A 25197-nucleotide genomic window follows, 5' to 3' on the forward strand; every position below is an offset into this window, starting at 1 on the left:
CACATAGTATTTTTATTGGTAAGACTGGTACAGTGTTATATGCTGTGCTTTCCTCCTTATTATAACTTGGTCATTTCTGCATGACAATAAATATTGTTTGAAAACACGGTTTTTAACACCTGTACCATAATTTACTGACTCATTCAGTAAATTGTAGATGAATTATTCAAGTAGATTCCAATTCTGTTTTGCTATTATAAATACCACAGCAATGAAAATACTTCCAGCTAAGTTTTTCCACAATGCTCAGGTAAAACTCAATAAGCAGAATCATGAAGTCAGAGGATACTGACATTCTAGAGGCTCTTGATACATAATTTGCCAAATTGCTTTTCAGAGTGGTTGTACCCATGTACTCTTTTCCCATCACAATTTAATTCCTTTCTGCTACCTTTTCTACATAGTGGGTATTTGCAAAAGCTCCTGGAATCCACATATTTTCCAAGGCTTGCCACTTAAGTCCCTCACTTCATCCGCAGGGCAGTGCCTACCTTTTGGCATTTTAGGTAGGCAAATAGGCATTGGCTACCTAAAAACGCATACTCCTGATGTGTTTAAGCTGTTTCTTTACTGTGCCCATTCCTCTCTACCCCACTGCCTCCTGGTCACTCCTTACCTGGAGATCATCCTGGTGTCCAGCCTCCTCTAGGCTTTGTGTTAACAGCTGAATTGTGATGCAGTTTTTCTCGATTTGGGCCTGCTGGGTAGCAGCCTTCTCTCCCAGGTGAAGGATCCTGTGGTTGAGCTGAAACAATTCATCCTTACACTTCTGACTCTAAAGCAAATGGGTTGAAACAGATGAAAAAGTTATTCTTAAACCAGCAACTCGATTCAGATCATTTCAGTGGTTTTCAACAAGGGATGCTTTTGTTTCCCAGGGGATATTTACAGTTTGAGACATTCTGAGGTACCACAACAGGGATTGGCATCTAGGTGAGTGAGGTGCTCAGCACCTTCCAAAGCAGAGAGTGATCTGGCCCAAATGGAAGTCATGCAATCATAGGAAACCCTGCTCTATTCCTAGAAAAAAATGAGACATATCTGGACCACCAAAGGTGGCTGATAGTGGATGCTTAACAGATGTTCCCGGGGTGGTTGAGCAAATGCACTGTGAATTGCAACAGCAACTACGAAGTTAGCTCTACCATCTCTCACCACAGAAATTCATTACTGTCAAGTATTTTTCATGCATATCTTCATACAAGCCACATTTTTGCTTATTTGCTTTTTCCCATAACAGTCAGTTCAAGGCTGTGTGTCAGGAGCTCTCAGGTATTTCAGAGTATTATCCTCTGAACTAGCTTCAGCATTCTTGGCAATATACACATCTCACTTTTTTCCCTGGATAGGACTGTGCTAACACCCATACTACTTTTGTTTTTGAGGGTTTGATAAGCACATAATGGAAATCAGGAATTGCTGAAACTCAGAATATTCAGGCTTAGTGAACCTATACTTTTCTCTTGTGATGAGTTCTCCTTTTCTTCCCTGTAAATTGATTGTCATCTTGAGGTGTTTCCATAAGTTCATGGCAGTTACATCTGGTATAAAGCTCTCTTGTGTTTATAACATTTTACAACTGAAATTAAAATTTTTTCAACTATAGTTTACATTCAATTTTAATTTGCATTAGTTTCAGTTGTACAGCATAGTGGTTAATGGTAATACATTTTACAAAGTATTACCCCAGTATTTCCAGTACTAGCCTGAAACCATAGTTATTGCAATATTATTGACTATATTTCCTATACTGTACTTTATAGCCCCGTGACTATTTTCCAACTACCAATTTGTACTTCTTAATCCCTTCACTTTTTTTTACTATCTGGTAACTACAGTGTGTTCTTAGTATGCCTTTTATTTATATTATATTCCACATGTAAGTGAAATCATATGGTATTTGTCTTTACCTGACTTAATTAATTTCACTTAGCATAATACCCTCTAGATCCTTCCATTTTGATGCAAATGGTAAGATTTCATTCTTTTTATGTCCAAGTAATATTCCACTGCATATATGTAAAACAATATTTTTCTATCCACCCATCCACTGATGTCTACTTGGGTTGCTACCATTTCTTGGTTATTGTAAGTAATGCTGCAGTGAACAAAGGGGTGCATATATTCTTTTGAATTAGTGTTTTGGGTTTCTTTATGTAAATACCTAGAATGGAATCACTGGGTCATAAGGCAGTTCCATTTTTCTTTTTTTCTGAGGTCCCTCCATACTGTTTTCCGTAGTGACTATTAATCTGCATTAACACAAAAAGTGCATGAGGGTTCCCATTTCTCCACATTCCCGCCAATGCTTCTTTGTTCATTTACTTATGATAGCTATTTTGACATGCAGCATGAGGTTATATCTCATTATGGTTTGAATTTGCATTTCTCTGATAATTACTGACCTTTAGTATCTTTTCATGTTTACTGGCTATCTGTATTTCTTCATGAGAGAAGTGTCTATTCAGATTCTCTGTTCATCTTATTTTACTTTATTTTTTTCTCTGTTCATTTTAAAGTTGTTTTTTTTGGTGTTGATTGTATGAGAACTTTATAAATTTTGGATATAAACCCCTTATGGGATGTATCATTGGCGAATATCTTCTCCCATTCAATAGATGATCTTTTCACTTTGTTGATGGATTCCTTTTCTTTGCAAAAACATTTTAGTTTGATAGTCCCATTTTACTTTTTCTACTGTTTCTCTTGTCCAGAAATATATCAGAAAAAAAAATTAAGAAAAATGTCAGTGATTTTAGTTTATTCTTTTTTCTAGTTTTTTTTTATTTCGAGTCTTACATTTAAACCTCTAATACACTGTGAATTCATTCTTGTATAAGGTGTTAGAACACGTTCTAGTTTCATTTTGTTGCATCTTCCCAATTTTCAGAACACCATTAATTGAATAGACTGTATTTACCCCACTGTATGTTCTTACCTCCTTTATCAAATACTAATTGAACATATAGGGGTTTATTTCTGGGCTCTCTATTCTGATTTATTGATCTACACGACTGTTTTATTTTAATGCCAGTACCATTGTGTTTTGATTATATATAGCCTTGTGGCATAGTTTGATATCAGGTAGTGTTTTATCTCCAACTTTTTCTTTCTCAAGATTGCTATGGCTATTAAGGATCTTTTGAGGTTGTATATACATTTATGGAATATGCTATTGGTATTTTGATAGAAATTGCACTGAATCTACAGGTCACTTGGGGTAGTGTGGACATTTTAATGATCTTAATTCTTCCTACCCATGAGCATGGTATATGCTTCCATTTACTTGAACTTTTTTCCATTTTTTTCTTTTTTTAAAAAAATTTATTTTATTCATTATACTATTACAGTTGTTCTATTCCCCCACTTCATTCCCCTCCACCCGCACAGTGTCATAATTTTCCAAGTACAGGTCTTTTACCCCCATGCTTAAATTTATTCCTAGACATTTCATTTTTTTCTCAATGGAATTGTAAATGGCATTGTTTCCTTTATTTTCCTTTTTGATATTTCACCATCAGTGTATAAAAATAGGTTTCTGCATATCAATTTTGTATCCTACTACTTTACTGAACTCACTTATTGGTTCTAGTACATTTCTGGGGGGGAATCTCTAGAGTACCCTACATACAGTCTCATGTCATCTACAAATGAGTTTTACTTCTTCTTCCAATATGGATGCCTTCCATTCCTCTTTCTTGTCTGATTGCTATAGTTAGGACTTTGAGTACTATACTGAATAAGGAAGGTGAAAGTGGACATGCCAGTTTTGTTTCTGATCTAAAGAGAAATACTTTTACTTTTTCCCCATTGACTATAATGTTATCTTGGGTTTGTCATGTATGACCTTTATTTTATTGAGGTATATATTCCTTCTATTCCTACTTTGCTGAAAGTTTTTTATCTTAAATAAGTCCTGGTTTTTGTCAAATGCATTTCTGTATCTAATTGATATGATTATATGATTTTTATCATTCATTTGGTTTATATGGTATTCAATATTAATTCTTTTGTGGATATTGTACCAACTTTGCATCCCAGAAATAAATCCCACATGATTATGGTGTCTAATTTTTTAAATGTATTGGTAAATTTAGTTTGCTAATATTTTATTGAGGATTTTTCCATCTATGTTCATCAGGAATGTTATTGTATAATTTTCTTTATTTTAGTGTCTTTTTCTGTGTTTGGAATTATAAAATAACACTGGCCTCATAAAATAAACTTGGCAGTTCCTTCCTCTTGGATTTTCTAGAATAGTTTGAGAAGGATAGGTTTTAGTTCTTCCTTAGAAGTTTGTTCTTTTTGGAAAATTCACCTGTCAAACTACCTGGCCCAGGAATTTTGTTTATCAGGAATTTTTTGGTTAGTGCTTCAATTCCATTGGTTGTAATTGGTGTGTTCAGATTTTGTTTCTTTTTGATTCAGTTTTGTAAAATTGTATGTTTCTAGGCATGTATTCATTTCTTCCAGATTGTCCAATTTGTTGATATAGTTGTCTGTAATATTTTAAGAACAAGCTTTTGGCCCTGGCTGGTGTAGCTCAGTGGATTGGGTGCAGGCTGTGAACCAAGGGGTCGTCGGTTTGATTCCCAGTCAGGGCACATGCCTGGGTTGCAGGCCAGGTCCCCAGTGGGGGCCACATGAGAGGCAATCACATATTGATGTTTCTCTCCCACTCTTCCTCTCTCCCTTCCTTCTTTATAAGTAAATATTTTTTAAAAAAGAACAAGCTTTGGGGGGTATACTCTCCTTCCTGGGATCCCACCCACACCTTTCTTCCCTCAGGTGTGCCTCCCCTAAACTCTTAAGGTCCCCAAGAGACTTGCAATCAGAGAAGTGGGCAGAAGCAACTCATTCTGGGTTAACCCTCTAAACCTGTCTCCAAGACCCACCCCCTGCATTTTTTTTTACTTTCCAGTGAGCTAATAGCAGCCCTGTTTAGGCTCATTTCTTTCCTACAACATTTCTAGAGAGCCAAAGCAGCCCTGCCTAGGCCCTCTCCAATTGCTTCTTCTATCCAAAATCCTTCCTTGTTCCTTTGTCCCCAGCTTTAATAATGTACTCTCAAAATCACCTGGACTCATAGCTTGTGAAATCCTCTTCTGCATGAAGTCAAGAACTTACACACTATAGCCTGACCTGAGGCAGACTTGCTCCGCAGTCCCTTTTTGGTCACATGATCTACAGGTAGTGTCAGAGTAGAGCTAAACTGTAGGACAGTTTACTGTCCCTTGAGATTTGGAGAATTGCTTGGTGTTGCTGAAAAAAAGCACCCCAGAGTTATATAATGATAGATTTAAAAATCAAATTAAAAAGATACACAGTGAAAGAAGTCTCACTTCCACATCTCTCTCAGGTACCTAGTTTTCATCACCCACTACATTTCTGAGTTTGTTCTGACTCCTTTCTAGACTTTATGTAAAAAATGTAAGAAAAAAACAAATACATAGTCTTTTTTAAAATATATTTTATTGATTATACCATTACAGTTGTTCTATTCCCCCCTTCAATCCCCTCCACCCGCACACTCCCTCCCCCACCATTCTCCCCCCACCCTTAGTTTATAACCACGTGTCTCAAGTTCTTTGGATTCTATATTTCCCCCACTATTCTCGCCCTCACCCCTATCTATTTTCTACCTACCATCTATGCTATTTTCTGTGCCTTCTCCCCCTCCAACCCCCGTTTCTAACCCTCCATGTGTTCTTCATTTCTATGGTTCCACTCCTGATCTAGCTGTCCTCTTGGTTTGCTTTTGTTTTAGGTGTGGTTGTTAATAACTGTGTTTGCTGTCCTTTCACTGTTAATATTTTTCATCTTCTTTTTTTTCTTATATAAGACCCTTTAGCATTTTATATAATAAGGGGTTGGTGATGATGAACTCCTTGAACTTGACCTTATCTGAGAAGCACTTTATCTGTCCTTCCATTCTAAATGAAAGTTTTGCTGGATAGAGCAATCTTGGCTGTAGGTCTTTGGATTTCATGACTTGAAATACTTCTTTCCAGCCCCTTCTTGCCTGTAAGGTCTCTTTTGAGAAATCCGCTGACAGTCTGATGGGTACTCCTTTGTAGGTGACTGTCCCCTTATCCCTTGATGCTTCTAGGATTCTCTCCTTCATTTTCATCTTGGTAATGTAATTATGATGTGCCTTGGTGTGTTCCTTCTTGGGTCCAACTTCTTTGGGACTCTCTGAGCATCCTGGATTTCCTGGAAGTCTATTTCCTTTGCCAGACTGGGAAAGTTCTCCTTTATTATTTGTTCAAATACGTTTTCCACTGGTGGCTGTTTCTTTCCCCCTTCTGGTACCCCTATAATTCGGATGTTGGAACGTTTAAAGATGTCCTGGAGGTTACTAAGCCTCTCCTCATTTTTTTGGAATTCTCATTTCTTCATTCCTTTCTGGTGGGATGTTTCGTTCTTCCTTCTGGTCCACTCCATTGATTTGAGTCCCAGTTTCCTTTCCATCACTATTGGTTTCCTGTGCATCTCCCTTCATTTCAATTAGTTTAGCCTTCATATGTTCCTCTAATTTGTAACTCTGTTCCTCTAATTTGTGACTATAATCTACCAGTTCTGTGAGTATCCTGATAAATAGTGTCCTGAAGTGTGCTTCTGAGAGGCTGGCAATTTCTCGGTCGCTTAGAGTTATTGGCTCTGGGACTGAGTTCTTCTTGCGCCATCTTTCGGGTTGTTCCTACCTGTTCCATAGCAGGATCAGAGCCCTGAAGTGTTCACTAGAAACGGCCAACTCAGTCGCTGGGTGGTGACGTTGTATGTGGGGGCGGGGTCAAAGAGGGACAATGGCTCTCAATAGTATTGCAGGGCAATTAAGTGGCTGGGTTGTGACACTGTATGTGGGTGCGGGGTCAAAGAGGGACTCACCAGTGCCGAAGGGCAACTAAGTCGCTGGGTTGTGACGCTGTATGTGGGTGCGGGGTCAAAGAGGGACTATGGCGTCCTGTCCACCGCCTGTTGCCAGGGCCCTCAGTGGTGCCGCAGTTGCTGCGGTCACCGGGCCTACACGTTTCGTCCCACTGCAGGCGAGTGTGCCACCGCCGTCAGCCCTCGCTCCCTGGGGCCTGTGTGGTCTGTCTCACTGTGTGCGAATATGCGCCCTTGGTCTGCCCCGCACCCCAACTGGTTCCCGTCTGTCTGCGCGCCTGGGTCAGGGGCCCTGTCCTGCCAGACCCTGCTCGCTGCTGGCTCTGCCCCTCTTACCGTCCCCGTTGAACGGTTAGATGTAGTCGGGCTTCCGTCTAATTCAATTTTCTGTCCTTTTGGTTGTGTCTTTGTTTCTCCAAACTTGTGTTGTATTCAAACTTGGTTGTGGGAGAAGGCACAGTGTTTCCACCTATGCCTCCATCTTGGCGGAAGTCCCAAATACATAGTCTTATTTTCCTCCCCACCCTCCACCTTTTTACACAAAGGGTAGCTTTAGCAATGCATCCTTAAGTTACACATATGTTAGTCCTGTGGAAAGCTGGAAGCACTTGACCCCCCCTGGGCGGGGGGGAAGAACAAAGATCTTGGTTTCATTGACCTTACTGATTTTTTTCAGACTCTATACCTTTCATTTCTGCTCTGATCTGTATTTCATTCTGTCTGCTTACTTTAGGCTTTGCATTTTTTTACCTTCTTTGGGTGTAAAGTTAGATTGTTTATTTGAGATTTTTCATACTTTTTTATTGATTTTAGAAAGAGAGGAAGGGTGGGGGAAGAGAAAGATGGGGACAGAAAGAAACATTGAGCTGTGGATTTGTTTTTCTACACATTCATGCATCCATTGGTTGATTCTTGCATGTGCCCTGACTGGAAATCAAACATGCAACCTTGGCATATCAGGTTGATGTTCCAACCAACTGAGCCACCAGGTCAGGGCAAAATTTTTCCTTTTCTTGAAGTAGACATGTAATGCTATGAATCTCCCTCTTAGGACTGCTTTCCCTGTATCCCATAGATTTTGGGTCGTTGTGTTTTCATTTGTTTCAAGGTATCTTTTTATTTCTTCGTTGATCTTCCTTGTACCCATTCATCATTTAGTAAAATGTTACTTAGCTTCCATGAGTTTGTATGTATATTATTTTTTTTCTTATAACTGTTTTCTAGTTTCATACTATCATGGTCAGAGAGGATGCTTGATATAATTTAACTCTTCTTAAATTTACTAAGAATTATTTTCTGGCCTAACGTGGTCTATTCTAGAAAATGTTCCATGTGTACTTGGCATGTGTGAAAATGTATATTCTGCTACTTTGAGCCACCTCCTCTGAAAGTATCAATTGAATCTATCTCGTCTAGAGTGTCATTTAAGGCTGCTATTTCCTTGTTAATATTCTGTCTGGAAAATCTATCCATTGATGTTGAATGTGTATTAACGCCCCCCAGCTACCCTCTGCCTTTTTATTAGAGCATTTAATCCATTTACATTTAAAGTTATTGGTATTTGCATACTTATTGCCACTTTATTTTTTATAACTATGTCCCTCTTTTTTCTTTATTCTTCTTAAAGAGGTTCCTTTAACATTTCTTGTTATACTAGATTGGTGGTAATGAACTTCTTTAGCTTTTTCTTGTTAGGGAAACTCCTTATTTCTTGTTCAGTTTTAACGGATATCCTTGTTGAGTAATTTTGGTTGTAGGTCCTTGCTTTTCATCACTGTGAATACTTTGTGCCAATTCCTTCTGGCCTTAAATGCTTCTGTTGAGAAATCAGTTGACAGTCTTATGGGAGCTCTCTTTTCGGTAGTTGTCTTTCTCTTGCTGCTTTTAAGATTGTCTTTAACCTTTGCCACTTTTATTATAATGTGGCTTGGTGTGAGCCTTTTAGTTCATTCTGTTTGGGTCTCTATGCCCTTTCTGGACTTGTGTGACTTTTTGCTTCAACAGATTAGGGAAGTTTTCAGTCATTATGTCTTCAAATAGGTTCTTGATCTTTTGCTGTCTCTCTTCCCTTCTGGTAGCCTTATGATGTGGATGTTTTTACATGTGATACTGTCTCCCAGAGGTCCCTTAGACACTCATTTATTAGGAACCTTTTTTCTTTTTGTTGCTCTGATTGTTTTCTGTTATCTTGTCTTCTAGATAGCTTATTCAGTACTCTGCTTCATATTATCTCGATTCCTTCTAGTGTATCCCTCATTTCTAATTGGTTCTTTTTAAAAATCATTTCTATGTTCTTTTTTATGCTTGCTATCTGTTGATGTTCTCATTAAGTTCCGTGAGCATCCTTATATTCATTGTTTTGAACTCTGTATCAGGTAGATTGCTTGCCTCCATTTCATTTAATTCTTTATCTGGGGATTTCTCCTTTTTTAAAAAATAATTTGGGGCATGAGTCTTGGTCTCCCGAATTTAGCTGCCTGTTTCTATGTATAGGTAGTTCTGCTATGTCTCCCAGTCTTTGTATGGTGGTCTTGTGTAGTAGATGTCTTGTGGGGCTCAGTGGCAGTTTCCCTGATTACCTAGACTAGGTGCTATAGGAATATTCCATGTGTAGATTATGTGAGCCCTCCTGTTTATTTGAGTCGTGACTGCTGCTGGACCATCAGTGGGTAAGGATGACACCCAAGCTGACTATGAAGATTAACCCTGACCACTGCATAGAAGCTGCTGTGCAGGGACTTACTTCACAAAGCAGAATACACCCCAGCAGGGTCTGATGCCTCCCAAAAAACCCTCTTTGGGTGTGCTGCTTATGAAGGTAATTGAGTTATGCTTAATGTAATTTGAAGTCCACCTCTAGAGATGTTGTTTCTAAGTCCTCTTGGGGGGAATTCTAGTGCAATTCAATGTCAGGCACTACCTATGACTGGCCCTGGACTACCTCTTAGAAGCTACAAAGTGATTCACAATTTGTGGCTGCCTCTACTAGGTCTGGGTGTGCATGGGAGGGGTCAAGCTGCATACCATGGCTGGCTTCCACCAGCACTAAGCCAAATGGTAGATAAGCAAAAGACAAAAGATACCCCAAGATCTGCCTCTGCCTGCCAGCTGCCTTCTGGACTCCATCATTGAAAAAGCCCTGACAATATTTGAGTCAGTGTGAGGTAGGTTCTCAGTGAGTCACCAGTTAAGGGAGAGTGATATTCACCAGACTGATACAGATTCAATAGCAGCACTAGTGCTGTGTCTGAGGGCACTCAGCAAAAGTCACAGGATATACCAAGGACTTTTGCCACTTTCTGGGTGCCCACAGACCTTTTAAATGTAGGGCAGGGTCTCTGGGAATCATCAGGGTGAGACCAGCAGAATTCATCAGGCCCAAACAGAACAAGATTTGGCTGTGTGAATAAAGAGCTCTGAACAAGAGTGGCAACACCGGTCAGGTTTGTGAGGGAAATATGGCCCCGCCCTATAGCTACACAGCTTAGTTTCTCCCTGATTCTGCCTAGACATCCTCAAGAGCCTTCCTAGAGCCTTGGTTGGTGTGGCTCAGTGGATTGAGCACTGGTCTGTAACTGAACATTAGTCTGTTTGATTCCCAGTCAGAACACATGCCTGGATTGCAGGCTTGGTCCCCAATTGGGGGTATGTAAGATGCAAACAAAAACCATGATGTTTTTCTCACATATTGATGTTTCTCTACCTCACTTTCCCCTTCTCTCTACAACTAAATAAAATCTTTTTAAAATATATTTTATTGATTATGCTATTACAGTTGTCCCATTTTCCCCCTTCTCCCCTCCACCCTGCACACCCTCTTCCACCCACATTCTACCTCTTTAGTTTATGTCCATGTGTCATAAGTTCTTTACCTTCTATATTTCCCATACTATTCTTGCCGTCCCCCTGCCTATTTTTCTACCTACTATCCATGCTACTTATTCTCTGTACCTTTTCCCCCTCTTTCCTCCTCCCACTCTGCAGTTACTAACCCTCCATATAATCTCCATTTCTGTGGGTCTGTTCCTGTTCTAGTTGTTTGCTTAGTTTTTTTTTTTTTAGGTGTGGTTGTTAATAATTGTGAGTTAGCTGCCATTTTACTATACATGTTTTTTATCTTTTTTTCTTAGATAAGCCCCTTAACATTTCATATAATAAAGGCTTGGTGATAATGAACTTCTTTCTTCTTGACCTTATCCGAGAAGCACTTTATCTGCCCTTCCATTCTAAATGAAAGCTTTGCTGGATAGAGCAATCTTGGATGGAGGTCCTTGTCCTTCATGATTTGGAATACTTCTTTCTAGCCCCCTCTTGCCTGCAAGGTCTCTTTGGAGAAATCAGCTGACAGTTTGATGGGAACTCCTTTGCACATGACTGTCTCCTTATCTCTTGCTGCTTCTAGGATTCTCTCCTTCATTTGAAACTTGGCTGATGTAATTATGATGTGCCTTAGTGTGTTCCTCCTTGGGTCCAACTTCTTTGGGACTCTCTGAGCTTCCTGGACTTCCTGGAAGTCTATTTCTTTTGCCAGATTGGGGACGTTCTCCTTTATCTGTTCAAATAACTTTTGCACTTGTTGCTGTTCCTCTTCCACTTCTGGTACCCCTATAATTTGAGTGTTGGAATATTTAAAGATGTCATGAAGGTTCCTAAGCCTGTCATTTTTTTGAATTATTGTTTCTTCATTCCTTTCTGATTGGTTGTTTCTTTCTTCCTTCTTGTCTACCCCATTGATTTGAGTCCCAGTTGTCTTCCCATAACTATTGGTTCCCTGTGTATTTTCCTTCATTTCACTTAGCATAACCTTCATTTTTTCATCTAAGCTGCAATCAAATTCAAACAATTCTGTGAGCATCCTGATCACTACTGTTTTGAATTGTGCATCTGACAGGTTGGCTTTCTCTTGGCCGCTTAGTTGTATTTGCTCTGGGGCTTTCATCTGTTCTTCCATTTGGGCCATTTTTTTTTTTTGTCTTGTTGAGCCTGTTAAGCAGTGAGGGGCAGGGTCAGAGAGGGAACAATGGCACTTGCTCCACTTTCTTTCGGATTTTAGTCCCTTCTGCCACTTACCCCAAGCAAACTGGCCTTTCTGGTGCTGATTCCTGTGTGGGTGGGCTTGTGTACGTTCTAGGACCCTGTGGTTCTTTCCAACGAACTCTCCTGTGAGGCTGGGAATCTCTCCTGGCAGCTCAACGCCCCCAGGTGTTTTCAATCAGTGTTTTGAGGCTTTATTTCCCTGTGCTAGAACCCTGGGTTGTACATTCAGTCTCACTCCCAGATTCACCTAGTTTATCTGCTCATGAATGTGGGACCACCTGGTCAGCTAGCCAACTTGTATGCCATGCCCCACTTCACAATCGCCAACTCTCTGGGTCTGCCCTTTGGCACCCTGCGCCCAGGGTCTGCCAGCCACTGCCTGGGTGCCCAGGGTCTGCTGCTGCCGACTTGTGCACCCTGGGGTTTGTCAGTTGCTGCCTTGTGAGCCCCGTGTCACTTTTTTTTCTGCAACCCCTCTCCACCAGGCCTCACAACTCTGTCTCTCCTATTCGTCTGGATAAATGTGTCTATTTTAACTTCTTGGTTGTCAGACTTTCATACAGTTCAATTTTCTGTCAGTTCTGTTTGTTATTCTGTTTCTAAATTGTTGTTGTCCTTATTTTGGTTGTGCGAGGAGGCATAATGTGTCTACCTATGCCTCCATCTTCGCCAGAAGTCCTAAATAAAATCTTTTTTAGAAAGTCTGCCAGCTGACTTTCTTGTACTTGGCAAGGTACAGCCATCAAGAGTTCAGTAGGTGGGGCTCTGTTGTGAGGAGGTGGCTCTGGTCAGGCTCATGGCAGGGAAAGAGGAAATGGCCTCACCCTCTGAGCCATACAACTCAGTCTCTGACACCTCAAGTCTGCCTGTAACTCCTCAAATGTGTTCTGAGAAAGTCTACACCACAAGGCCACACATCTAACTCCTATTGCAAAGCATGAGCTTGGCAAGGCTAGATGACAGGGAATCTGGAGGGTGGGGCTACTGTATTTCCACAGGCTAATGCTGTATGGAGGACAGTGTTCAACCCAGGAAAGATGGCATCTGTGGACTGTGTAAGACAGGAATTCAGCACAGAGACCCTGAAGACTGTTCCTTCAGCTCGCTTCCTGGAGCCACACAATCTAATTTGTCTTTGCACAATGCCTGTCCACTTTGAGATTCTCTGCCTTTTCAGAGTCCAGGCTGAGTGGCTGCAAATAAAATTTTGTGCACTGGCCCTTTAAGAGGGAACCTGGATTTCTAGCAGACTCCCATCTCTTCTAGGTAGATGGAATCCCCACTGATTTTCAAGCCATATTTTAAGGTCCTCTCCCCAGCTAACCCTTTCCTTATTTGCTTTGCAGTTGTTGTTCTCCATGCACAGATATACAAAGTGGTTTTCTTAGCCATAGCTCTGAACTACATTTCCAAGAAGGGGAGTGTGCTCTCACAAGGCTGCTATGCAGTTCTGGCTTTAGGACATGAACCTTGATGTACCACACACATTCCAGTTTTATCAACTGGCCCAAGTATCATCTTTGTAGTATCACTCCTGGTCCAGTATCAGGTAGCTCCTGTCTCTGTCAGGTCATTTTAGCCTCCTTGAATTTGGAACATTTCCACAGCCTTTATCTGAATGACACTGACATTTTTGACAAACACAGTCCCTCCACTCTCCCCTCTTTAATAGTTCCTCATTTGGGGTTTGTCTGATGTTTCCTTATGATTAGACTCAGGCAATGTGTTCTGAGCAGAAGACTGCTCAGGTGCTGCTGTGTCCTCCTTAGGGTACCACATTGGGAAGTGTGGGAGGCTAACTGCCTCTTGGTATTTGTGTTAATCACCTCTTTAATTTTAACTTGTAATCATCTGGGTTATAGTGAAGAGGACAAAATGAGATGTTAGCAGCTGTCTCCTAAACACATGGGTATTTTGCAGTTTTTAAGAAAAACAAGGGACAAAGGACTAGATTGAGCAATGCTATTAGAAAACAGATGGACAGATCCATAATATAGATGCAAAAAACAATACAACTGCTATATCTCTTAAAATTTTCAGCATCATTTGGGACAATAGGTGTTCTAGATTAAAAAGAATGGCCCTGGCTGGTATGGCTCAGTGGATTGAGACCTAGCCTGAAACCAAAAGATCACTGATTTGATTCCCAGTCAGGGCATATGCCTGGATTGCTGGCCAGGTCCCCATTTGGGGGTGTGTGAGAGGCAACCTATCAATGTATCTCTTGCACATCTATGTTTCTCTCCGTCTCTCCCTCCCTTCCTCTCTCTCTAAAATTAAAATCTTAAAAAAAAAGACTAACAACACATCATAGCCAACCAAATTTTTACAAAGATATCTTCAACAGCTTCTGTAATTCCACATCCCCACTGCACTGTGACCTAACACTCACCCACCAAGACAAACCTTTGTCCCCCTCTGTGGGTCTGTGGGGTCTTGGTGGTAGTAATATGGAGTAATATCCAAGATGGGATCAGAAGCCTTGCACCTTTGACTTTGTCCTCCTGAAACACATGCTCTCTGGTGCCCCCCACCCTCCCATCATGACACTCCCTCCAGGAGCCCAGTCCCAAGGAGAGGATCTCCCAGAAGATTCTAGCCCTAGCCATCTCAGTCACCCCAGCTGTCAAGTCTTCCTACCCAAGGTCCTGGTATCACACAGCAGAGACAAGCTGTCTGCTCTGTGCCTTGTCTGAATCCCTGACCCAAAGGCATCATAGCACAGTAAAGAGGCTGTTTTATGCCAGTAGATTTCCAATAGCATTGACAGTTAAGTTTAGTGTATCAACCTCAACTGGATCCTAGTTCTGAAAAGTTCACTATGTAAGACATTTCTGAATAATCGGAGAAATATGGATATGGTGTGAATATTGGATAATAAGTAATCATAATTAAATTTCTTAAGTGTGATAGCAGTATTGTGGTTAGGTAAAAGATGTACTCATTTTTAGAAAACACCTGCCAAAATATTTAGGAGCACAGCCCCTAGCATTGATTATATTATTAATATAATATATTAATAATATAATCAGTATTATTATATCTGCAACTTACTCTCAAATCATTCAGAAAACACACACACATAAATAAAAAGACAGATGTAAACAAATAACTAAAGCACATATGAGAGTTGTTACCTGTTAGATTAAGGTTGTTTTATGTGGCTCATCAGTATATACCATTTCAACCTTTCTGTGTGTTTACAGTTTTTCATAACAAAGGCTAAGGGAAAGAAAGCAAATACCTATAATCCATTTATGAATGTGTCCTATAGAAAAGCAGGTAAAGGAGTCGGGCAGCTCTCTCAGCCCAGGAAATTCCCAGATAGGTCATTTACACAAAAAGCTGGTCGTCAGGCAAATGCAGAGTCTGAAATTTTCATTTTAAACCAATTCCTAAATTACCCTCCTGATGGAGAATGCCTAAGCAAGGCTACCACACACATGGAAACAAACACCCGAAGCTGGGAGCCAAGACAAGACACTCACACATGAGTGTTCTAAGGTGGTCTCCATGGCAGAAACCTCTCGTTAGCCATGCGTGAAAAGAGGCGAGCCAGGAAAGAAGAGCTACGGGGATTTATCTCAGAGATGGAGCAGCGATTTAAGTAGCCAAAGGTAATGAAAACACTTATAGAACAGAAAGTGAGCTCTGCAAGGTGGCAGGATGCAAGATCAACAGATGAAAATCCATTGTATGTCTATGTCCTAACAGTGAACATGCAGAAACCAAAATTCCAAAAATGGCACTATTTCTGGCTTCTGGTCTGGTATGTAAAGAGCTTGGAAGATATTAGTCTCATCTTCCTAACAAGCAAAAAGGTAACTAAACTGAAACCAACAACTTTTCTTAGATCCATCAGAGAAATGACATCACATGGCAAATCAATACCCTGAAAACTAGAGACACAGGCAAGGAGAACAGTATTTTATTCAGAGTGGATGACTGGAGCCTGAAACAGGACAGGAAACTGAAACTATAAGGATCAATGCTAGGGGCTGTGCCTGAAGTGGCTTGATAGTTACAAAATGTCTCCATAAGACCCCAACTTTCCTAAGCCTCATCAGGTTCTTGTAGTTAAGATTAGAGGAAAATGCCCCATGCTTCTAGCAAGGAGACAATAAAGTAACTGCTATGAATTGAATTATGCCCTCCAAATTCACATGGTGAAAACCTAACCCCCAATGTTGTGGTGCCATAGGGCTTTTAGGTAATTGAGGTTAAATAAGCTCAAAGGATGAGGTCCTAATTAGATAGGATTATGACCTTATAAGAAGAAAAAGCAGAGCACAATGTCTCTCCCTTTGCATACAGGCACTGAGGAAAGGCCATGTGCAGACACAGTGAGAAGGCAGATGTCTGCAAGCCAAGAAGAGAGTTTTCGCCAGGAACCAAATCACCAGCATCCTGATCTTGGACTTCTAGCTTCCAGAACTGGGAAACAATAAATTTCTATTGTTTAAACCTCCCAGTGTGCGGTACTTTGTTATGGCAACCTGACTATACTAATACAGTGACCATTTTGAAGTACACTCACAGCACTCTGTTCTTCTCTTGCCCTCAAATGAAACTAGTCTACTAGAGTAGAACCAGCCCCTCTAGGCTTTCTGTCTCAGAACACACCTATCAGAGAGGCCAGAATAAAATATTATCAACACCAAATGCAAGCAAGGATATGGAGAAACTGGGTGAAGAAAGCATTGCTGGTAGAAATGTAAACTGTTACAGCCACTCTGGATAAGTTTGGCAGTTTCTCATAAAACTTAACATGTAACTACCACACATAACTCAGCAACTGTCCTCTTGGGCACTTATCTCAGTGACATAAAAATGCATGTTCATACAAAAACCTGCACAGGAATGTACACAGCAGCATTATTTGTGATAGCACAAAACTGAAATCAGTCCAGCTATCCTTTGAAAAATGAGTGTTAAACTATAGGTCATCAATACCTTGGAATACTATTCAACAATAAAAAGAAGCTAACTCTGCCACTTGGATGAATCTCCAGTGTTATGATATATGAGAAAATTGGCCTTACATTCTGTATGATTCCTTTTATATAACATTTGAAATCACACAATTTTAAAAGTGAAGGAAAAATTAGCAGTTGTCAGGGGTTAGGGGCTGGGGTAGGTGGGCAGGAAGGAGGTGAGTCTAGTTATAGAAAAACAATATGAAAGGTCCTTATGGAGTTGGAATAATTCAGTATCTTAACTGTGGTGGTGGATATATGAATTGATACATGGAATGAAATTGTGCGGAACTCAATACACACAAACACACACACAGGTACCCAAGTGAAATTGGTGCAATTTGAATAGGATCCATGGATTGTATCAATGTCAATAGCTTGGTTGTGATACTTGTAATAGGCTGATTTGTGTCCTACCAAAATTCATACATTGAAGCCCAAACCCCCAGTACCTCAGAATATAACTGTATTTACTTATTTAAATTTTTATTTATTTATTTTTAGAGAGAGGAGGAGGGAGAGAGAAAAAGAAGGTGAGAAACATCTGTTGGTTGCCTTCCATACATGCCCTGGCAGGAAACCTAACCCACAACCCAGGCATATGCTCTGACCAGGAATTGAACTGGCAAGCTTTTGCTTTTCAGAATGACGCCCAATCAACTGAGCCACACCAGTCAGGACAGTATATAACTGTATTTAGAGAAAGGGTCTTTAAAGAGACATTTAAGGTAAAGTGAGGTCATACAAGAGGGCCCTAATCCAATATAGTATGTCTTTTAGGACATAAGACATGAACCAGGGAAGATCGTGTGAGGACATAGGGAGAACATAGCTGTCTAGAAGCCATCAATAACTGCTAATAACATATTATACCTACTGAATAAAACAGGAATCTATGATAGGAATATAATGATGTAAATGAATAAATTAATGGACAAAAAAGAAAGTTCTTACACTGAAGTACCAATTAATAAATACAAAAGGAATGGTGGGATTAGTCACCAACTGCCCACCATCATAGTGATAATGGACAAATAAAAGAAACAAAAGATGCTAAAGTAAATGGGTGAGAATTGGATGAAGAACAGAACATTTACATAATATAAAAGTATCCACCCATAAAATTCTCATTAATTACATGGGGAAAAGTAACTTTACTGTGGAGTAGCTAGGCCAACACTACCTAAACAAGAATCACTAGTAATGGGACAAATCACCATACCCCTGATAAGATGAAATGAGAAGAACACAGTATCATTTTTTATATTCCTGCCAAAAATGTATTATCTAAATGTAATCACAAGGAAACATTCAACAAACTAACCTAACAACTTCCTACAAAATAACTGCTTGTTATCTTTGAAAGTGCCAAGGTTGTAAAAACCAAGGATGGTCTGATTGAAGGAGACTAAATGATTTTGAACAAATGGGACAGCTGGCAAAGCTGAACAGGTAGGAGACTAAGACAGGGATTTTGCACATTCATTTCTTGATGTTGAGGGGTGAGGGGGTTGATGGGTCAGCAGTACACTCTCAAATCTTTCAGAAAAAAGTTCTCTTTTTTTCATTAGTTTGAAATTATTTCAAACTAATGAAAAACAAGGAGGCATTAGTTTCATGCCAGGTGTCAATACTTGACCTGTTTGTTGAACTCTTCCATTTCAGAGCAGGCCCTTTCCTTGTCTCTCTTTAAAACCTCAATTTCCTTCCTGTTGAAGAAGCAAAATTAACAATATCACTTTGACCAGCTGATTTCCTTTTTCCCAGCCATTATAACTTCAGCACCTTGGATTTGTAGCCACAAAACACTGACACCTGCTCACACCTATAGCCACCACTGTTACTATTCTGTTGCTTCTGCTGCTGCTGATCCAATGTGGACCCCAATCCTCAGAACCAGAGGACACTGCCAATACTACAGAACAATCATGCTCTATAACATTCCTCAATTCCACCCATTAATATCTCTTGAGCACACCAGTAGCATAAATAAAGGCCAAAACAGCCTTACATCCACGAAGGTTTGATGGCAGCAAACTGAGGAGAAAAATGGTCTCTAGAATGAAAAAAAAAAAAAAAGAACCTCTTAGATTTCAGAATTGCTGTAATGTGACAGCAATTACTTTCTGACTACCTGCTCTGGATTCCATATTTTAATTAATCATCATGGCAATTTTATATAATCAGCATCACATTCTCAGCATTTTAGACTTGAGCTCATCTTCAATTTTGGAGTTATTTTTGAGTTAAAAAAAGGGAGTCAACCAACTGTCATTGGATAAAACAGGGCTACAATAGTGAAAGCAGAAACCCACCAACAGGTTTTCTGGGTTCTCCCCTCTGCCAACAGTCTCTCCTGCTTCAGTGCTCAGGTCTTTGCAACCCTTCCCTATCTCTACTTCCCCATCCCTGACTCGGATTCACTAAAAGTGATGAGCCAAAAACAAATCTTGGAGAAAAGCACAGCTGAAACCATGATCAGGACATAAATGAACAGACTTTATTTGCCCAGAAAGGCCTCAGGAGCACTACTACCTACAAAAATACTTGCTGTCTCTCCTATCCCTTAGCATAATGTGGAGTATTTCTGTAGGGGTAAGAATTGCGTATATATTGACTTCAGATATAAACAGGCCTGTTCTGGAGCTGCTCACTTGTGCTGGTGACTGTGCTGCAGCACACATGTGCTTTCTACCTTAAACTTTGGAGACCAGGTACTCAGGGGTGAAGGTGGTTGCCAACATTTTTAAGGAGGTCTGAGTCCTCTCTTGCATGTACAGTGTGGTCAGAGGTCCGGACACACGGCTCACCCACTTAGTTTTTTGGAATGCAGGGCTGATCTGTGAACACATCCCTCTTTTTACAGCAATATCTTCCAAGCTCATTCTATAAGGAGTAAAATGTGTAAGTTCTGACTGGAATCACTGAGACAGAGCCCTTACCTCTGTGTATCATTTGTCCTTTGTGTAAATTCGAGCTCTTGTTGAATCCTCCCCAGCTCATTTTTCAACATCATGTTTTCTTCAGAAAGCCTATCCAGCTCAATTCTGCATGAAAAATAGAAGAAAGGAAAAATCATGGAAATTCCAGGCACCAGATACTATGTTCAATCCACGTGACTCTGGTTTTAAAGCTGGAAGTCATGGGAATCCTGCAGTCTACAATTCCCCTTCCCTAGATGATGGCTTAGAGCACACATTTCCTTTTCCTCTATCCAGTGTTAACATCTCCCTAGAGATAAGCTACAGAAAACAGCTTTCTTAGCTTCCAAAATGGTTACACAATGAACAACTTACTAATGTATTCAGTACCTTGGTTCCATTTGCCTTGTTTTTATAGATGACCTGTTCCTATCTCATAACCTCTAACAGAAATGTAAATGTGGTTGGTACTAATGCACAAAGTTGGGTGAGAGTCCTCAGGTTACTGCAAAGAATATTCACCCTTTCACCAGTGGGCTCCAGCACAGAGCTAAGAAACATAAGGAAACAGAAGATCAAAACACATGCACACATTTTCCTCTTTAGGGAGAGTCCCTTACACTCTGAGGTCATAGCTCTGGGAGGAGAAACTCAGGAAGATGTCCATATCAATATATGGAGAGAAACCTGATATCAGGTGGATTCTTCCAGAGACAAAGCAAGTATGCACAGCTACTACATGAACCAACTATGCCTGGAGCCACCTGTGCTTTCTGATGACTCTTAGGAGTCTCTGTTTAGGTTACACCATTGATATATGACAGATGAGCCATTTACCAATAAACATCAGAATTAGATTCCATAAAACTTCAGGTATGGGAATTATCAGACACAAACTAAAGATAAATTTATGGAATGTTTATACAACATGAATAAAAGATAGAAATTTAAAAGTCAACATTCAATAATAAATGATCAAAAATAATTCAGCAGGACCAGAGTTTTTGGAAATAAAAAAATTCAATGTCAACAGAATTTTTGGAAATGGAAAAAATTAATGTCAAAATGTACACTAAATAGGTTAGATTCTAGATTAGACACAATTGAAGAAAGAATTACTGACCTGAAACACAGATGTGAAGAAAAATACCCAGAATGTGACAGAGAAAACAGAATGGAACACATAAAAATGAGGTTAAGAAATGTAAGAAAAGTGAAAAGAATTAACATCATACATTTAATTCAAGAGGATAAGTGAGAGAAGGGGCAACAGTTTCAGAATAATGGCTGAAAGTTTTTCATAAGACAGAAATCTATACATTCAATAGATTGTATAGATCTAGAGGCTATACAACACAAAGAAAGAAAATGTTCCTCTAAAGAAGGCATAAGATTCAAAAAGAAGTAATAACCTCCTGACATGATAAGCTATGGAGGATGCAATATCAGCAAACAGTAATCTCACCTAGAATATTTCATCTGAATCTATCCATGAGGAAAACCAGACATCCAAACTGAGGGACATTCTGCAAAACATCTGGTTTTGCCTCTTCAAAAATGTTGATGTCAGGAAAAAAATTCCTGACATATCTAATCTACCAAACAGACTCATGAAAAGATAAAAAATCTAAACAGACCTGGAAGTAGTCAGGAGACTGAATCATCATCAAACACATCACAACAAAGAGAAGCCTAGGAGCAGATGGATTCCCTGGTGAATTTTAGCAAACATTAAAAGAACACCAATCCTCAAACTTTTCCCAAATACTGAAGAAGAGGGAATACTTCCTAAATCATTCTATGAGGCCAACATTACTCTCATACTAAAGCCATACAAAGTCATTCCAGGAAAAATTATAGACCAACAACCCTTATCAACATTGATGATGCTATGCTAAAATCTTCAATAAAATATTAGCAAAAAACGATTGTTTAATAGGCACAGAATTTCTGTTTGGGATAATGGAAGATTGAAGTGCACAGTGGCAATAATTGTGCAACATTGTGTTTAATGCCACTGATTTATATACTTAAAATGTTTAAAATCATTGATTTTATGTTATCCATACTTTATCATAATAAGTCAAAGTCCACTTACAAAAATTAATTTAAGAACTGATACACTCTCTTAGATGAAAGGATATTAAAGAAATATAACAAAATGCAAAGCATGATTCTTGATTGTATCTGGAATGATTGAACAATAAAGAACATATTAAAATAGTTGTGGAAATCTGAACATAGAGTGCAAATTAAAAATAGCATAGTATTGACCCCAACCCATGTGGTTCAGTTGGTTGGATCGTCATCCCACAGACTGAAAGATCATGGGTTCAGTCCCCAGTCAGGGCACATACCCAGGGTGCAGGTTTGATTCTGTCAGGGCATGTACAAGAATGCAAACAGTAGCCCTGGCTGGTGCGGCTCAGTGGATTGAGTGCTGGCCTCTGAACCAAAGGATGTTACTTCATTTTCCAGTCAGGGCACATGCCTGGGTTGCGAGCCAGGTCCCCAGTGGGGGGCATGCAAGAGGCAACCACATGTTGATGTTTCTCTTCCTCCCTTTCTCCTCTCTAAAAATAAATAAATAAAATCTTCAAAACAATAAAAAAAGAAGGCAACAAGTAGATGTTTCTCTGACCTCAATGTTTCTCTCTCTCTCCCTAAAAGCGATGGAAAAATGTCCCTGGGTAAGGATAAAAAGGAGAAAAACTTCAAATTCACATTAAATTTCCCATGTCTGATCATGATATTGTGGGTATGTAGGAGAACGTGCTTGTTCTTACAAAATAACATGCTGAAGTATTTAGCACTAAAGTGCAATAATTGCAATAATGTTTGCAATTATCTCAAATTCAGGAAAAAAGTGCATATGGATGTGTGTATGGGTATGTAGAGCAAAAAAGAGAGAGCAGAGGTAATCTGGAATGACTCATGTCATATGTGTATTCAAACCATCCCTACAGTTCTCTTAACTGTTGGCAGAAATTCTTTCACAATCCAAATCTGGTCATGTCACTCTCCAGAGTCTAGGCTTTGCTTTCTCTTATGATAAAGGCTAAATTCCTCTCCAAGGTCTTCAAGATCCTGCAAATCTGACCTTCACTCAGCTGTGGTCCTGCAGCAGCTGTAGCTTCAGAGGTGGTTTATCTAGAAGTGGTTGTAAGACCCACAAATGGGAGTTGCAACCAAGGGTGCACTGGCCGGGGACAGACCAGCCCCCACAGAGCAGGAGCCAGGGCTTGGGGTCCAGCCTAGTGGCAGGGATACAGATGGTCTTAGGGAGTGCCTCCTCCTTTTTATGCTGCTGGTCTTGTGTGAACTAGCCTCTCAATGGCTCCTGACACAGGTGTCCCTTCCTCCATACAGGAACCTTCCCCAAAGATATCAGCTCCTCAGTTTTGGAACCCATCTCTTCACCCACCTTATCCTATACACAGGACAGTACCACAGGCTCCTCAAAATTAACTGAATTCCACCCTCCTGTCTTCTCCCTTTGTAGTGGCATTTCCTGAGAGTCCTCTAATTACTCCATAACCCACTTCCAACCTCCCTATCCATATCCCATCCACCTATAACCCATTAATTCAGCCTCCAGACTTCTGCCAGTCAACTTCCTGCACCTCTGCGGTTATCATTATGGCTTCAGCCACTGTCATGACCTCTAGCTTGGACAGCTGCAGTTGATACCTCCTATACCCTCTCAATCACCACAGTGTCCTATTCAGGGCCCCCAGCAGCTTGCTCTTAGGAAACCCTCCCCATTCCCATTAGAGTTGGTAAGTACTCACCTTCCCCTCTGAATAGTTTGTCTCCTAACTCTTCAGAACCCTCTAGCCTGAGAAGCCCCTTCCCCTGTTGGCCACACACTAGGTCTCTGCCTGATGTGGGTCTAGGCCTGTGCCATACAGCCAGCCTTCCTAGACCTGAACCCCGGCCTCCCAGGAAACCAGCAGCTTGAATTTGCATTATTTCTACATATTCTCTTAGGATTTCACCACACCTGATTGTGTCCCTAAAAAATGTACATGGTTTGAGGGGCATGACCTTTGTTTCCTCATCCTTAATATGTGATAATGTATTTCTTCCTAACACTAGGACGTGCAGGAAGCATGGTGTTTCCCCACAGAAATGGAAGCTCCAAATATCTGTTTTGCTCCCCAATGCAATTCCTAACTGTCCTGGCACATAGAAGGTGGCCAGTAAACACTGTCAAATGAATGAAGACCCTGCTAACACTTGAACTGTGACTACTGTGTGGCCAACAGTCTGAGGAGTGCAGCATGTCAGGAAAAGCAGAAAGACAAGGGCAGCCTTCCAGGACTTGGGCCAGTGAGTGGCAGACCACTAGGGGCCAGGATGGAGAATGTGAATAGCATGAGTTTGGGCACATGGCTGTCCACAAGGAAGTATTTAAACGGGACAGCAGCTTGGGATTCTAGGAGCTGGGCTGCTTCTCTGCCTGAGTCCCTTGTATGTGGCTGTGGACTCACACATGCAGCAGGCCCCCAAGATGCTCACACTGAGGCCATGACCAGCCTGTTTGTGGGGGGCTTGCTATGGAACAGCTGCAAATGTAACAGCATGCTCATATATTCATCTCATGCTACATGCCCTTTTTGAGGTATGGTACCATTTTTGCTTTATGAGGTATGTCCTTTTTGCTTTATGGATAAGGAAATTTAGAAGTCACCCCATCACATTGTTCCACATTGTTCAGGAACACTCACATAAGAGGCAGGAGCATGAACCAATGCCTAGATGGCAGGAAACAGCCCCTATACAGCAAGGCTGCTCCCTCCTAGAGGAGCAAGGAGACCTGGAGATGGGTGCCTAGGTGCTTCCAGCTATGCTAATATTTTCTTTCTTAAGATGGGTGGTGGGTGCATTGACCTTTATTTCTTTTGCCTTATCATAAATCCTATATAATCTTTTCTTTTTTTCAATAAAGTAACTTGTTTATGGTCCCCAGCTAGCAGGACCTGGTGCCTGAGCTGGAATGCAGATCTCACCACACGCCTGTGGTCACACTCCAGGACAGACCCATGTGTGCTGTGAACCAAAGTAACATAATACCTCATGGAACTTCCATCTTCACACGAAGCAGACACCTCACACGTGTGCTGTGTATGGGTTAAAAGGACCAAATGACACTGCATGCAAAGCAACAACCATGTTACACAGTCATATTATAACATGTAAGCGCCTATAACATCTCTCGGGGAAAACCTCTATCTCACAAAGATCCAGAAGAAGAGAATCTGAAACCATGCTCTGTAACATCTGGAAAAGCCCTTCTAGAATTCTAGCCTTCTGAGAAAGCATGTGCCTGCCTGAGACTCACAGAGGAGCCTGGGGAGAAGGAAGGCCTAGTT

At 40.5% G+C, this 25197-nt stretch overlaps 1 protein-coding gene across 5 annotated transcripts in view; it reads right to left on the reverse strand.

Annotated features, from left to right (window-relative positions):
* Nucleotides 1-25197, reverse strand: part of NINL (ninein like) — a 179916-nt gene that overhangs the window by 15558 nt on the left and 139161 nt on the right. For all 5 annotated transcript variants that reach the window (XM_037055527.1, XM_037055524.1, XM_037055525.1 and 2 more), the window contains 3 exons: nucleotides 19844-19948; nucleotides 18541-18610; nucleotides 617-775 (listed from right to left, as the gene is read on the reverse strand). In XM_037055527.1, the coding sequence (XP_036911422.1) occupies nucleotides 617-775; nucleotides 18541-18610; nucleotides 19844-19948 (334 nt within the window). The remainder of the gene's footprint in view (nucleotides 1-616; nucleotides 776-18540; nucleotides 18611-19843; nucleotides 19949-25197) is intronic.

This window comes from Sturnira hondurensis, unplaced genomic scaffold (assembly GCF_014824575.4).
Source record: "Sturnira hondurensis isolate 20B ecotype Veracruz unplaced genomic scaffold, ASM1482457v3 Scaffold0008640, whole genome shotgun sequence".
In the NCBI taxonomy this organism is placed as follows: Eukaryota; Metazoa; Chordata; class Mammalia; order Chiroptera; family Phyllostomidae; genus Sturnira; species Sturnira hondurensis.